Raw genomic sequence first — 16846 nt, forward strand, 5'->3', positions numbered from 1 at the left:
TATTTCAGTACACGTATATTAAATTTTTCCATGTAACTGGTAGGGAAAAATAAAAGACAAAGGTTAGAATACAAACTCTGTAGTGAACAAAAGATACCATGATCTTTCCAGATCTCAGAAGCCCTGGTTAGGATTTGGATGGGAGATTACACAGGGTCGCTATACAGGTAGGCATGGAGAGCCGCTTCTGAGTGTCTCTTCACCTTGAGCATTTTCCTTTTCATAATAGGGAGAATCAGTTAAAAGCCTCCTGCTTGAACCCCTGGAAATTCTAAAGGGAGGGATACAAGCCAATGTACTTTGGGGTGGGAATCACCAGGGCATGAAATTGAGGTCACTGTGGGTGGGCAGGTAGTTGTGAGTTTCCTGCATTGTGCAGGGTGTTGGACTAGATGATCCTGGATGTCCCTTCCAACACCATGGTTTTATGATTCTGATGAGCTGTTTTTTATACTTTTCCCTATCCAAAGGAGTTCAAAGCTGTTTACAAACTCCTTTCCCTTCCTCTCCCCACAAGTAACACCATGTGAGATAGGTGGGAAGATGAGAGAGCTCTGTCAGAACAGCTGTAAGAGAACTGTGACTATCACAAGGTCACCCAGCTGGCTGCATGTGGAGCAGTCAGGAATTAAACCAAGTATATCAGATTAGACAATCCAGAGACCTCCACTGCAGATCTGTGTTTTTTTAAGCCAATCTGTTAATAACTTGTCTTCTCTATTTACATACAACTCCTGCCTCAGTGATCACTGTTCTTCTTGTAACAGGGGAAAAGGTCTACAATTTAAAACAAACCCATTTCTCCAAAATCATAAGAGGCTGTGTGGGTCCCCTCAGTTGGTAGAAAAGGCCTGACACACACCCCTAGTTAAACACTGAAAGATCATGCTCTAACAAACATATATCTGTATAGGATTTATTATTTTTTTAAATCCACACCAATTTACAGACACAGTAGTTTGATGACATTAGAAATCTCTGTGGAGAGTTTGTTAAATTTGAGTGCAATGATATTTAAAGGCCTCCACGATGTATGTCGGCAAGCCTACAAATGGCAAATGAGGCAGTAGGAGAGAATCCCTAATGCACAATAAACTTACCACGTACAAGTAGGAGACACGAGTAGTACAATGCCATGTGTTGGTATTTCCTGCCTTATAGCAGTATGAGTATCTACACATTGTTTAAGTTGATCATACAGCCATTCTCTTGGCCCCGAGGAATGTAGTCCTGTGGGAGTGCTCAGGGATTTTAACAGATTCATTCTTGGGACCTTCATGATACAATTTTTAGGATTCTTTGAAGAAGCCTCAGTGTTTTCCAGAGAAGAGCTGGTTCTTTATATTCCACTTTTCCCTGTCAGAAGGAGTGCCAAGGCAGCTTACAAACGTCATTCCCTTTCTCTCCCCACAGCTGACACCATGTGAGGTAGGTGGGGCTGAGAGCTCTTAACAGAACTGTGACTAACCCAAGGTCACACAGCTAGTTGTATGTGGAAGAGTGGGGAATCAAACCTGGCTCTCCAGATCAGAGTCCACTCTTAACCACTATACACAGAGACATGCTTATAGTGTAGATACAAAATTGGTCTTATTCCAATAGCCAATAAGATAACTCCAGTAACTTTTATGTTGGTTCATTGTTTTATCTTTAGCAAAACTATTTAATGGCAAACCACTAAACCTGCTAAGGATATTCTAGTCAAAAACTGAAAATCAGGAGGAAATACGATCCCTAACAAATTTCTTGACTCTAGTGTTTTTGGTGGGGCTTTTTTGGCATGATTTATATCAGTGAGCACTTCTCTTTTGGAATGGGTGCCATTTGCTTGCCAACCCATAATATGAATGAATCATTGCAAGTTAAATATAAAGCTTTCGTTTTGTACCTCTCCTCAAAAGATCCAGGGAAGGTGAAGTAATTCAGTAAAGACATGGATGCTGTAAATGTGAGAGATGTCTTCCCATTCTCACATTCTAGCTGACAACTTTATCACACCTGGCTTTTTATTGAACTGCGCAATTGCACAACTCCCTTTCTTTGGACAATCTTTTTTCTAAAACAGACAGTCTGATCACCTGCTGGCCAGCTGCTGTTTCAGACAGTGAGACAAACGGCTTCATCGGAATCACGATCTTTGATGCTATCCTCACTGGGCAAACAACCTCCTCCACTCGGGGACCGACAGCTCATATCCTCCACCCCCGATTCCTGATCGCTGTTGGCTGAAAGGTCTGGATCGGAGCTTTTCAGGTTATCTTGCGTAAGAATCAGGGCTGAATCTTCTTCGTCTCCCTGAGAAGGACTCCGAGAGGGAAATGACTTCAGGTTGCCAATATAATCCTGAGGTTTGTTGGCTACGCTGTTGTTAGAGGTAGAAAGTCGCAACTTGCCGATTCCATTTTGTTGCTGTGTCATCTCGCCGTTATTTAATTGCACTTTTCCGAGCTTTGCCAATCTCTGTGAGTCGAGAAACAAGAATTCATTCCATAGTTAGCATTTACGTAACTATACCGATGTCATGGACACACACACATTGGTGGAAACCTGTACAATAACTCTGGAAGAGACTCTTGCAGAAGCCAACAGGAAGGCAAAACTGCAGTGGAGATTTAGGAGACTGGCTGGTTTCTCCAGGCAACGTATCTTTAGCCTGAGAAATGTATTCTCCCCACCCCCCTTTTTGGCAGGTTCTTGTTCATATTTGGAATGATAGCCCATCTAGCAAGAGAATATGCCGTTTGCAACAGTCATAACCATGTATGAGCCAAACCTCAGATCTGCTCCTATCTGTGGACTTTCTTGTGCAGAGTCAGTCCTCTGTTAGGCAGTACTTTGCTCCAAGGTGCTTTTTGGCTCATTGAAAGATACTGATCTGTCAGGCATGGAAGCTCCCAGTGCTGGATGAACATACTCCTCAGCCCCACAACGGAAAAGGGAGCCACTCAAGAAGAAGCAGAACTTAAGATTCCAGCCCAAGGACTCCTACCTCTTCTAGGACTGCCAGCTCTTCTTCCAACTGCTGTGTTTCTTCCTTTACCGCCATAAGGTATTCAGTCACAGACTGCCGAGGATGCAAACCTTTTTCAAAGCGATTGTACATGCCACTCCAGAACCTGGAAGGGAAAATATCCATATATTTGCAAAAATGAAAAATGTCACAAAGAGCATGACAGCGCTAGAAAGAATTTGCTGCTGCTCAATAATTGTTCTCCATTAGGACATAAACAGAAGCCATTTCTGAGAATGGGATAAAAGTAAAGGTAAAGGTATCCCCTGTGCAAGCACCGAGTCATGTCTGACCCTTGGGGTGACGCCCTCTAGCGTTTTCATGGCAGACTCAATACGGGGTGGTTTGCCAGTGCCTTCCCCAGTCATGACCGTTTACCCCCCAGCAGCAAGCTGGGTACTCATTTTACCGACCTCGGAAGGATGGAAGGCTGAGTCAACCTTGAGCCGGCTGCTGGGATCGAACTCCCAACCTCATGAGCAAAGCTTTCAGGCGGCTGCCTTACCACTCTGCGCCACAAGAGGCTCATGAGAATGGGATACATTGAAACAAATACTGGGGGCTTTTCTGCATGCCATAAACTTATCATCACATTACGCTCTGAAGACGCTATATTCTGGCCGCTCCGCATGACGTTGCCAACCTCCCACGTCTGGCCAGCAAACTGCTTGCTATATCCTCCATTTTAAAGCATGAGTTGGTGAATCCCCAAAAGTGTATTCACCAACCTAAAAAGTGCTATCCCCCAGTGGACAACCAGCAGGCCACCAGCCAAAAAAATGTATGGAGGCGAAGAAGCGCTGCCTCTGCCTCCAATGTCCCGCCTGGAGCAACGAATAGGTGGACAAGTGTGCAGGCAATACCAGAAATAAAAGTATTTTTTCCCCAAAGTTGTGACACAAAGCATGCCTCTCTAAAGGTCGTCCCCCCGCCCAAATCAGGATTTAGATTAATGTTTAAAAGCATCTAAAGACTCGTGATTCCATAAGGGGTGGCATTCAAAAAGCACCCTGCATCTATGCATAGGCGTTTAAACGGAGAAGTATGAATTAAAAAAAAAATAGTGGGCATTGCGGGACCTTTAAAACAGAGATTGATTGACAGGCGGAAGAGAGTCACACATAACGTGTGTTGCTCTCTTCTGCCATTTCCAGCAGCAGTTGTGGAGGATTAGAAGTGCAAAAAGGTGGCAGACAAGAGACAGCAAAAAGGTGAGGAGTGGCTTGGAGGTGTGATAATATTTAGCTCTACGCCATTCAGCTGGCATAATGCTATTTTTACCAGTGTGCAAAAATGCCCTGGGAATGGCTTGGATGAGCCTGGCCTACCCCTATTGCCTGATTCCTCCAGTTACATGTGGTCAGAGGCTGACCGCGTGCTCATAAGTAGATCAGTGACTGGGTTAAGTACAAATCAGACGTGGATTCAGAATGGAGCAGTCAAGTAAGGGCTTAAGAAGCTATTTTAAGAGACTGTAATACGATAAGCACTGATGGTAGATGGATTATTCCTTTCTTTGCCAAACCCACGCACTTCAGATGTACTTCATTCTCAGACATGCAGCTGACTTAGGATTTGTCTTGAATGTAATTTTTTATTTTATTTTAGTAAATCAGACAATAAGCAACACAAAAGCCCTTTTAATAAGAAGTTGGAGAAACTGGTAAATGTTGTCCCTACCCGTATAAGGTAGGATTTCAGTTAGCAATCATATAAACTGCTCTTAACTTTTTCAGGGAATGGCTGTAAATGCACTTCTATACCTTTTACATAACTGGGATAGAAATAGCTTGTTGTAAAGCTAATGAATGAAAAAAGCTGAGTTTTCATTGAATTATCTATGTACACACTGGAATAAAGCACAGAATACGGGCAGTGGCTTTTTAGCCTAGAACATTCTGGTAAAGAACAGCCAATGGCAAGAACCTCACTTACTTGTAAACAAAATGCCAAGGAGCTGACTGTGGATTCAAGGTCTGGTTATTGTCTTCCCTATACAGAGGGTTCATGTAATCAGCACGATTCTTCCATAAATGAGCCCAAAGTGAATATGTCCGTTCTTGAATCCTGAGGGTTTAAAATGCAAGTCTGTGAATTGCTCTGCTAGACCTTTTCTCTCCAAAGTCCATAGGTGTAAGGAAACTGAGAAAGTAAGTCTGTAGTTAGGGAGCCTAGAATTCAGATGGCCATTCAGGAAAAATCGGCTGATGGGTCACTTAGAAAAACAACATTTAAAAAAGAGCTGGGTTTTTTATACACCACTTTTCACTACCTGAAAGAGTCCTGAAGCAGCTTGTAAAGACTTTTTCCCTTCCTGTCCCTCTAACAGACACCCTCTGAGGTAGGTGGGGCTGAGAGAGCTCTAAAAGAACTGTTTCTTGAGAACAGCCCTAAGAGAACTTAAAACTAGCTCAAGCTCACCCAACTGGCTGCATGTAGTGGAATGGGGAATCCAACCCAGTTCTCCAAATTGGAGTCCATTGCTCTTCACCACTACACTAAGAACCTCTGTAGAATGGGAAAGAATGAGCTACTAAAAGCCCAAGCTTTTACTGTCCACTCTGAAGGCATGTTGACTGCAAAGCTGTAATCAGGAAAAGGCGGGGGGGGGGGGGAATTTCCATGGGACAAGCTGTGTGTTTTGTAGCCTCCCATTCCTCAAAATGCTTTGCAATGCAAAGTAACAAGAAGGAGTGTAAGCTTATGGTTTAAGAGAAAGTCCGTCTTACTTCAGCTCTCGCCTCTCCTTCTGATTGTTGCACAGAAAATTCCCGAACTGGCAGGAATAGATGTGGTGCTGTATGTGGATTAGGAACATTTCGTTGAATTCAAAGGCACAAGGAAATTGTTCCATCAGTTGCCACACACACTCGATGAACTGGTCGATCACGGGAGAGATCTCCTTTGGGTCGCCATCTAAATTGCCATACCTAAAACGATCCCATGGAAAAAGTCAGTCCCTTATATGGAAGGATGCATAAAAATGAATAGGATCCAACCTCTGAGATGAACATTAAAAGGCTGATTTTGTATAATTTGCCAGTGCCTCAGAGCTAAAAGCTAGTGTGTATACTGGGGTGGTAATGGTCACCCCTGCACTATCCCCAAACTTTACCAAAGCAACAAGTGAGAACCAGAGCCCTGGAATGTAGGCCTCGATATAGCTACAAGCATAGTTTGTAATGCCCATTGGAACAAGGAAGGATGGGAACTGCATTTGCCATGCCTCACTGCACCAGTGTGTTTGCAACACCGTCCTCATGCTGCTGCCTTCTCTGTCACCTGTGCCTAAGGCAAAAGGGGAAGTCCCATGGCTGAGGGGGGGGGATCACTTTTGGGATCTGGGCTTCATTCAAAATGGCTCAGGAGAGGTTCAAATAGCTTAGAAAATTTCCGTAGCTAGTTAGAAACTCTCTTCATTTAATTTCCAATAGCAACCAGGAAGATTGTACTCAAGTTGGCCACAGCATTGGGAAAAGTCTACATTAGCCAACCATGCTTACCTGTGGTTAAATTTATGACCAAATGAAACCCAGTCCTTATCGATTAATACCTAAAATGAGAGAAGGGTAGGTAAGTAGCAAGCAATGGAGTTCAGGTGAAGTTTGAAGCCAGCAGGGGAAAGTTGCCAAACCACCCTCACTGTGAGTCCCCTCCCCTGCATTCCACAGTAGGAGATCTGTCAATGGAGTTCACAGCATTGTTGTATTTCTTACACACGGTGTGTGGAATGGCGATTCCATTCAGGACCACAGCACAAACAGTGTTGCCAGCAAAACTTCAACAAACACTGGGAGAAAGCAGCATATAAGTACCAACTCTTTTTCTTATTTGTTGAGGATAGCACCAAAGAAGCAGAATCATGGCAACCTCTATACCAGGGGTAGTCAAACTGCGGCCCTCCAGATGTCCATGGACTACATTTCCCAGGAGCCCCAGGCTCATGGGAATTGTAGTCCATGGACATCTGGAGGGCCGCAGTTTGACTACCCCTGCTCTATATAGCTGCTTTGGTACTGAGAATGCAAAGAGGAGCTTTGAGCTGCCTTGAGAGTCCATAGCAATAGCTGGTCAGCTCTGGCCTATCCAAATGTAACTCCCTTCCATCACCACCTTTCTGGAAGCGGGACACCCTCCTATCTCTGACTGCCGTCCGCCCTCTTTATTGTTACAGCTCTTGGTTCTACACAGTTAGATTTTCATGGCTTTGGTATGTTGGGATGATTGTCCTCCTCTCTTACTGTGAGATGAGATTGTGTTTTTTGTTTTTTTTTCAGTTTTGCACTATTTTGCTATCTTAACTTATGTATTTTTATACTTGTCTTTTTCTGTGATGATCTTGGACAATTTTTAAAAGACAGAAGGTTACAAAGGAAGTGATAATGCCCTTGTTCCACCTTGTTGAATTTTCAGCAATGCTTTAGCCATTGTCCCACTGGCATGAAAACACATACAAGGGAGTTATACCAGTGAAAATGGTTTCATTCTGTGGGAAACCCTTTTATCCCTGAACACTTTGGCATTACGGGGCACACCAGTTTCCGAGACCCGCCTCCGTGTACAGCAGATTTGCTTACCATAAATCCTTTCATAGTTCTATAGAACGGATCAAGCAAAAGGCTTGCTACAGAGCAAACCTGAGAGGTCCGGTCCCATCCATCAGAACAGTGGACGAGAACACTCACGCCTTCTTCAGCTACAGCCTGAAACAGAGAGGGAGGGAGGAGATAGATAGGTAACAAGGAGCAGTTGGTTTCCTGTATGAAATAAGCATTACAGAGAGAAGTTCACCAAACAGGTGCAAAAACTTTCAACCCAGAATGCCTCCATCAGCAGGATCAGATATTAAATTCCTGAATCTGGTATGGGTGGGAGCCAGAGCTGTCCTCTCTGCCTTCCATACCCTGACCTGGATAGCCTAGGCAAGCCCATTCCCATCAGATCTCAGAAGCTACAGCTAGTATTTGGATGGGAGACCTAGGAGCTGGATGGAGTTCCTCCAAGGAACACAGGGGGGTCATGACGTGGAGGCAGGAAATGGCAAATCACCTCCCAACGTCACTTGCCTGGCTGCCAGACAGTCCTCTGATCTCCTGGCTACATTATACAGACCCCGTGATAAATCAATCAATCAATGCATTTACCATCTGAACCATCTATCCAGGGGCAGAGAGCAGGTTCCAGGAAGATGTGAACATGGTATTTAATCCAGACTCCACTAGGTGAATGAGGAGGACCATCTGCAGGGCCTTTCACGTTCAGTGCACGTAATAATAACTGACAGTTCTCCACGCACAACATTTTCTACAGGGTCCATTCATTCCATACAGATTATATTTCAAGTGTACCAGGTTTGCCCCCACAGATATCCTGACACTTCAGGCTGTCTTTGTCTACTTAACTAACGTGATCCATAAGGCACAGCTAAGACTCCCCCCTTAGTCTTGGTCCTCATTTGGCAGCAAAGTGACACTTAAGGCCCAAGTATCCCCAGGTACCCAGAACTTTAGCCGAACATTGCAACTTCCATGGCCAGGGTAGGTGCCCAGCCAAGGTGTATGGATACAGCTGGCTTTACCACAGACCTAGCTTAATTATGACATAAGACTGAGGTAACACTTTCACTGACCCACTGGAAGCGTTCACATGAATGTTGAAAAAGCAGGCTGATGCCACTACAGGCCAGAAATGGAACTACAAGCTGTTATTTAGCAGGCGGCCTGTATTAGTCATATCTGAAAAGGTCTTCCTACTGGCCCACTGATCCTCTATCTGTTCTCCCAACAACTGGCTTATCATTTTATTCTGCTCCTTGGAATGGCTGCCCAGAGCTCCAGCTCTGATTACCATCTTTTTTCCTTTTGATAATGTATTGCATTCACATACAATTAAAGAATCTTGTCAGATGATAAAGCCAAGTGATGACTCCAGGGGTAGAAGATCAGAATGAAACAGGGGGCCCCAAACCTACAACTGCTTGAGTAACGCTGTTCCACACTGTATCTGCTCTCACTGAAACACATGATTACTTTGAGCACTGAAACATAACACCTTTGAGGGCCACAGTTATTTCTTAAGGCAAGGCCATCAGCCAGATTTTCTGCTTCCTAAATCAGCTTTCCCCGCAGTTTCCCAAGAAGTCCTATACCTTGGCAATAAAAATGCCTGCGTCCATGATGGCTTTGATGTGCTTTAACCAGCCTGAATTCTCCAGTCCCCAGAGGAAGTCATTCATCGAAGGAGATCTCAGCTCACAAACTGTAAAGAAAGTCACAATTTCAATACATGGTCAAACATTTGGATTCCTTGGTTTCACAGGGTCAGTTCCAACATTCGCTCCCAGTCCTTTATGGAAATATTCCAGATATTTCTAAGGGACCAGAAACTGGTTTGCACAGGCCCGTATATTACTTAATTGCCAAATAAAGGCCTACAAATGTGAAGGGGAAACCTTGGACAGAGACAGACAAGAATTTTCACATCCCCTTACATTACTGCAAAGTCAACGGCTGTTAAATGGAGCCAGCTCATGAATTCAAAGCAAATCGCAATTTACATGCAGATGTGTATACTTAAAGCTTTGATTTCCACCCTTTAAATGAAATGCAGACTTAGCAGACTTCTACTTTGAATGGAGGAGAGGGGCTCTTAACCCTTGCCCCCTTCAAATCCCTACCCGCTTACTTCCCCTCTGGAGCTCCATGGGGCGGGTGGGCGGGGACAACTGAGTATGACTGATTTTGAGCAGAAAAATGGCCAGCAGAAAAAGGGATAAGCATCCCTCCCTCCTGCATCGCTCCTCTCCTCAAAGCTTTTATTTGAAAAAAGAACTAGAGCTTCTGGACACACAGGTATCCAACAGGATGTTGTTATTTTTTTGCCACTCCACTAAATAAGGGATGTATGGAGATGTATTTTCTTCTGTCAATTATTATTACTATTGGCAATAGCAGTCATCGTACAGTGAACCTTCCTTGTGTTTTCCAGCAATGGAGTTTACCAACTTTGCCTCATCGAGTGACCAGATCAGTGCTCCAAAGCCAAATGTCCTGCATCAAACCCCTAAGACTTTGCAATCTATCCTAATGAAAGTGTGTGTGCGCTAGGCACAGATCCTGAGGAAGCAGTCCCTTCTATTCTAATGCAAAGTCTCATTTGCTCATACCACTAATTTAAGCTGCTGGGAAAGGAGTGATTTTACATCCGGAAAACTGATTTATAGTCACTACCAGAGCTTGTAAAATCGTAAACGCTCTGGGAGAAAGGATAAACAAACATGCATAAATACATTTTTGGACGTTCTGAAGGTGAGTGTTCCACATGGTGATCCCCTGGAATTAAAGGTCATCTCCAGACTAAAGAGATCAGTTCCTCTGGAGAAAATGGCTGCTTTGGAGGAGGACTCCATAGCATTATACAACACTGAAATCCCTCCTCGCCCCGAATCCTGGCCACTCCTGGCTCCACACACACACACCAAGGTCTCCAAGTATTTTCCAGCCCACAGCTGGCAACCCCAGTCCCACACCATTCACAATAGACATTTATTTTTTTTGGGGGGGGGATGTATACCCCGCCCTTCCCTGGAGGCTCAGTGTTTGACTTTCCAGCTTTCACGCACTCCCTGATCGTTCTTGCCGTACTTTATCACAAAAAGACAGTTTTCAAAATGGCACCCCTTAAAATGGCATCTCTTCATGATGGGCCTTGACAGCAAGTAAGCCCGTCAATTGATTAATGCATCTGTGCAGATGGTGGAGTGCGCAATTAGCAGCAGCGTTTGATCTGAAATCAGCGGCCGCTTGTTTGCAAAGTGAACGATAAAACCAAAAGAGAGCCCTGCTCCCCGATCAAAACCAATATTTGTTCTCAACTTTACTGAGCAAAGTCCACACTGCCCTAAATTACAGGCAAATGCTATGTATAGGCAAAATGACGGGCGTTCAACTGGGAATTCATTTAGATAGGAACTCAGTAAGCAAAAGCACCATTAGATCCCATGGGTGCCTCCCTATCTGCATATCAGCAGGGGGAGAGGGGAAATATCCCTGAAACACTTTAATCTATAAAAAGGATCTGCAGACGCGAGAATTTGGGACAGATCTGGCCTTAAGCACAGGAAAAATGCTGCTGGGTGTCCAGGGAGGGGGGAGCTCAAATTTCTTGCAAGCTCAGCAACTGTCAAAATGACCTTATTTCACTTCCTAGGAGAGGAGCTGTGGTGTGGAAGAAAGGAAAGCATATTGATAGGCATCTGGCCCCATCAGCAAAGAATGCCAGCAAGAGAGGTAACCACGGGACTGGTTTGTGTTTATTTGTTCACATCTGTTTATCCTCCACAGGGCTCAGGGTAAGGGTGTCGTGTAAGGATTATTTTATCCTCACAACAGCCCTGTAAAAGAGATTATACAGAGAAAAATTTTACTACCCATGGCCACTCAGTGTGTTTCATGACTCAATAAGGATCGGTACTTGGCAGCATTTGAATGGGAGAACACCAAGGAAGTCCAGGGTTGCTACACAGAGGCAGGCAAGGCAAGCCGCCTCTGGACGTCTCTTGCCTTGAAAGCCCTACGGCAGGGGTAGGCAAACTGTGGCCCACCAGATGTCCCTGGACTACAATTCCCATGAGCCCTGCTGGCATCACCCTAAGTCAGCTGTGACTTGATGACACTCTCATAACTTCATTAATTGGCACATTGGGTTGGTTCCCTACAGATCTGTTCTGTTAATGGGGAAGCCTTCCTCCTGCAAGCTGCATCAGAAGAAGATGGCCACTCTTAGCAGAACCGCTCCCCGAGGTCCTACCCATGGCATGGAAATTAAGTCAGGCCAATGGCAACAATAGAAACAAACTATAGCTTAGGAGCCTCTTGTGGCACAGAGTGGTAAGGCAGCAGACATGCAGTCTGAAAGCTCTGCCCATGAGGCTGGGAGTTTGATCCCAGCAACCGGCTCAAGGTTGATTCAGCCTTCCATCCTTCTGAGGTCGGTAAAATGAGGACCCAGCTTGCTGGGGGGTAAACGGTAATGACTGGGGAAGGCACTGGCAAACCAGCCCATATTGAGTCTGCCATGAAAACACTAGAGGGCGTCACCCCAAGGGTCAGACATGACCCAGTGCTTGCACAGGGGATACCTTTACCTTATAGCTTAGGAGAAGGACATGTGCCTCGTTTATAGGAAATCCCTACTCCAATCTCTGGAATCTCCAGCTGGGATCGACTGGCCAGTTAACTTCCCTTGCCCTAGAAGTGTCCACGGGCAAGCAAGGGCAAGGCCCAGCAATCCTGCCAATGCTTCAGGGGCTACAAAGAGACAGCTTGGTACGGTGGTTAAGAGTAGCAGCTTCTAATCTGGAGAAGTAGATTTGATTTGCCAGTCCTCCACATGCAGCCAGCTGAGTGACCTTGGGCCAGGTACAGTTCTCTCAGAGCTCTCTCAGCCCCACCTATCTCACAGGATGTCTGTTATGGAAAGAGGAAGGGAAGGAAATTGTAAGCTGCTTTGAGACTCCTTCGGGTAGTAAAAAACCTGCTCTTCTTGCCTAAGATCCTTCAGTGGCAATGATCATCCGCATCAGCTCAACAATAGTCTCCTCTGGCATTGCGACCATTGTTGGTCTCATGGTTCCGCAGGGCCTGTAAGACAAAGCTCTTCCACCAGGTTGAGGCCAGAGCAAGGAAGATCTGGGGCCCCTCCTGGAATCAGCCTCTCCATCTGGCACTTCCCCACCACGGAGGTATTGTAAGGAGGCTGTTAAGTAGGGGAGGATTTGTGGCCACCTGGTATGCTTTAATGGGTGGTTTTAATTGTTTTATTGTATTTTATTGTGGACATGAATGTTACCCACCACAATGATTTGTTTGGGAGTTGCGGGATATGAATACGAAAACAAACAAACAAATAAAAAGCAGAATGGCCCCAGAAGTGGTGCAGTGCAGCTGTCAGCATGTGGCATGAAGCTGTTCTCGACATCAGGATACCTTCTAGCATTTTTTGGAGACTGCTCCTCATGACGTGGATATTCTCAATGCCAATGAACTGAAACTTGATGTTGGAGTAATTGTCTTCATTTTCGTAGCCCTTCCCAGCGGCTCTGTTTGCCATTGCGTTGAGCTATGAATGTAGAAAAAGAGAAAAATTTAAGGTTCAGAACAGACAATGGTCACACTCTTTACTGTGGAGAGAAAGAAAGGATGTGAAGTGGATTTATTTCAAAAGGGAAATGCTGATAATCAACTAAGTCATTTTGTTGTATATTTTTACATATGAACAGGCAGCACTCACTGGACATACAAGGAGACACATGAGTAAGGCTACTTTTCTAGCAGAGTTTTATTCTGCTTTTCTCCAAAGCTCCAGCAGCTCACATGGCTCTCCCTTCTCCATTTTATCCTCAAAACAACCCTGAGGTAGGTAAAGTTACTAGTCCTGGTGAGTTAAGGGCAGTGAGCTCAGAGGCAGTAAACTGGTATAGACCAGGAGGAGGAGGCAACACCAGGAGACAGGCTTGGTCTTCTGTGCCCTCTTGGTTGGTCCTCCAGGGTGAAACTGAATATGGGAGATTGTACAATCTTTGGAGTGGGACTAATCCGGCTCAAAGCCTTTAGATCTAGCCGATGATGGGTGGAACTTACCTGAAGAGCGAGAAAGATCCAGGCCTCGTCACTGGCGTCACATGGGAAAAGATATCATTGTACCAGCAACATCCAGGTAATGCTATGATAGAAGCCAGCCATAGAGTTTCTCCCAAATACCAGAGTGCTGCACAGGATATCACTAGTGTGATAGCATCACTTCCTGTGTGGCACCGGGGATGAGATCTGGGCCTTTCCCTTTCCCCAGTTGTTTCCCTGCCAGACAGCTGAACAGCAGCTGGGAGGCAGAGCTTGTCTGTGGGAGACCCCCTCTTCCATGAGGGGATCTAGCAACTCTATATGCTCTAGAGCAGGGGTAGTCAAACTGCGGCCCTCCAGATGTCCATGGACTACAATTCCCAGGAGCCCCCTGCCAGCGTCTGCTCTAGAGGGCCATAGTTTGCTCACCCCTGCTCTAGAGGATTAAAACAATCCCCTCACACATACCAAAGCAGAGAAATGTGCCTAGTGGGAAAACTTGCTCTATGTAAAACAAAGGCAGTGTCAGAATCCCCTGTTTACTGCCACGGTTTATTCTGTCTTAGCCTCAGTGTAGCCATGTTGTCTGTCTGTTTTCTAAGCCTGAACTGTCTGCTAACTATCCAGCAAAGTAACAAGTGCTGTTATCGCTGCAAGTAGTAACTCTGGGCGCTCCAAGGCCAATGCTAGGCAAGTTATCATTATTGGACGCATTCCCGGACGGCACCTGGACGTGAAGAGCTTGTTGTGTCTGTGTGTGTGTGAACATCTTTGGGCGGGGAAAGTTTGGGGGATAAGAACTGCATTTTCAATTGACAAGTCAGTTTCGCCTTTGAACGTCCTGGATAGACCTGCTTTGAAATAAACGCTTTCTAAAGAAGTTGTTGTTTTCGAGTCTGTCATCCTGACAGGCAGGAGTGTCACTATTTAAAAAGAAGAGGCTAACGGCTTGTCACTCCCCCTGTGAATGTGGTTCAGACCATAATAAAGTTGTTGGGTTAATGGGAACGTTTATTTTTTGACAGTGCCCTGTATTTATAGCTCTTCATACCACAGAAGTCAGATGCAGAGTTGGGGTTTAGCAGATATGCCGCAAGAGCTGTCACATTTTGCCTGCAAAAGCTTGGCAGTGGCTTTTCAGTCTTGTGAAAGGGCCAGTTCATGGCAGGGATTAAGTACAACTAATAAAAGGCGTGTTCTCCTGACTGATGTTGCCTGTGTACGGTTGCTCAATGCTGCCTGCAACTATATAGTACGCCCAGCAGATGGCAGTCTCTTTGCAGCACACCACGGTATACACTGGCAAGCTGAGCTGCTGTCAGATGTTGAATTTTTGATGCTCTTCCTTGTTTGCTAAGAGGCACCAAGTCAGTAAATTAATCATGAACAGTTTCAAGAAACATCAGAGACAGGAGCACACAACTGCTCCTTGAAAATGTTACAGATCATTCATAGATGTGGGTGCTGCTTAATTCTTCCCAAAAGCAGAATTTTAGTGGTAAGTTTGTGGTTCTAGGAAATGGGGAACAAAACCAGACCCTGGTGGGTTCTATTGCAGCTTTGGAAGGTTTCCCTGATGTTGCAGAACATGCTGTTCACACACAGAGGCTGCTTGCACCAATTCAGAGTATTGACTCCACCTCCACAGAAAGCCACTTTTCCTCTTCTGTGTACTCCAGAATATCTATAGTAGAAGTGCTGCTACAGTATTTAGAATGTTGTAAAGTTATAGCAATTGTCAGCATTCCATTACTGAATTAAAGTTTGTAGTTGCACTGTGACATCACAGAAGATCTACCAGTAAGGTAGAGCTTCTACCCCTGGCACCTGGAAGAAAACTAGGTCTAGAACTGTGTTACCAGCGATGTGGTGCTGTTGCTCCCAGTGCATCAGAAATCACACCATCACATTGCTGGTGACATGGAAACACTCTGGTATCTGAGCAAAAACTCTGTTAGAAGCCATTTTTATCATAGTTTTTGCCGATATACCTGAGAATCCCTGCATTGCTGTCGACATGGTGACATTACTTCTAGTTTGCACTGGAAGCGACATTGCCATGTTGCCAGCAGCACAGGCCAAGGCCCAGTTTTCCTGCCAGCAAGTTCCCCACTGGCCAGCTGATTGGTGCCAGGTGGAGGGCCCCCAGAGCATGGGACCTCCCGGTCCTGATAGGAGCAGGCAACTCTAGGTAGAATAAAAAAGCACATAACAAGTGGCCAGTTTTAAGCTTCTCAAAATGCTGCAAAATTTGGTCACTTTGATCCCTGCAAACAAAACAATGCTGATGCTCCTGGAATACTACGGGTGGTCACTGAAGGGCAAATCACCCATAGGGCTGGAGTTGGATAAGCAGGTATTCTGTAAGTGCATATGGATGTCTGAGGGAAAGGTAACAATCATACTTTGATTGGGGAGAGGTAATTTTAAAGTTTCTAGCTGGAATTAGCTGGAATTGAGAATTCAGGGGTTGCATGTAGATCTATGATCTCTAGGGATCTACAGTCTGATTAGGAATGTAAAACGTATGTTCTACTTGTATACATCAATTAAGCAAATATTACAGAGATATCACAACCCTCCCAATGCTCTCTTCTTCAAAGGAAACACAGCCCTTGCTGCAGCCATTGCCCATGGGACTCGACACAGAGAGGGTGCATGTAACAGTATTAAGATAGCCACAAGAAAGTGAAGGATTGCCAGCTCTGGGTGGAGCAATACCTGAAGATTTGGGTGGTGGAGCCTGCTGAGAGCAGAGTTTGAGAGGAGAAAGGCTTCAGCAGGACTCTGCCGTCCAAAGCAGACATTTCCCCCCTGTGGAACCAATTTCCACGGCTTCTAGAGATCTCCAGGCCCCACCTGGAGGTTGGCAATCTAAGCATTCATTTTACACTGTGATGGGACAATGTTACACAATGCATTCTAAATTGGGGAGGGGGGACAACAACCATTTCCTCTGTTATAGAGATTACTTTCACAAAGTGGCCATTCGTGTTTTACGATAAAAAGAGAAAATTATCCACTAAGTGAACAAACCAACCATCTGCTAGTTCTCAAATGTTAGTGAAATATGGAAATGCTGTTTGCACTGGAACAACATGTTCTTCTAGGACACAAATTATGGCACATACCCATAAGAGGAGCTCCATGTTCTGTTGACTTCTAAAAGACTCCTCGGTGTTAAGCCATGAGGGGTCCTACATGTCTGTTTAAATCA

General features: G+C 45.0%; 1 protein-coding gene across 3 annotated transcripts in view; it reads right to left on the reverse strand.

The window, feature by feature from the left end:
* Positions 1-902: 902 nt before the first annotated feature.
* MTMR7 (myotubularin related protein 7) overlaps positions 903-16846 on the reverse strand; it is a 57131-nt gene continuing 41187 nt past the window's right edge. For all 3 annotated transcript variants that reach the window (XM_077302089.1, XM_077302087.1, XM_077302088.1), the window contains 8 exons: positions 12997-13129; positions 9159-9268; positions 7588-7713; positions 6514-6563; positions 5740-5940; positions 4946-5077; positions 2990-3116; positions 903-2460 (listed from right to left, as the gene is read on the reverse strand). In XM_077302089.1, coding sequence (XP_077158204.1) covers positions 2098-2460; positions 2990-3116; positions 4946-5077; positions 5740-5940; positions 6514-6563; positions 7588-7713; positions 9159-9268; positions 12997-13129 — 1242 coding nt within the window. In that variant the 3' untranslated portion in view covers positions 903-2097. The remainder of the gene's footprint in view (positions 2461-2989; positions 3117-4945; positions 5078-5739; positions 5941-6513; positions 6564-7587; positions 7714-9158; positions 9269-12996; positions 13130-16846) is intronic.

This window comes from Paroedura picta, chromosome 10, assembly GCF_049243985.1.
Source record: "Paroedura picta isolate Pp20150507F chromosome 10, Ppicta_v3.0, whole genome shotgun sequence".
In the NCBI taxonomy this organism is placed as follows: domain Eukaryota; kingdom Metazoa; phylum Chordata; class Lepidosauria; order Squamata; family Gekkonidae; genus Paroedura; species Paroedura picta.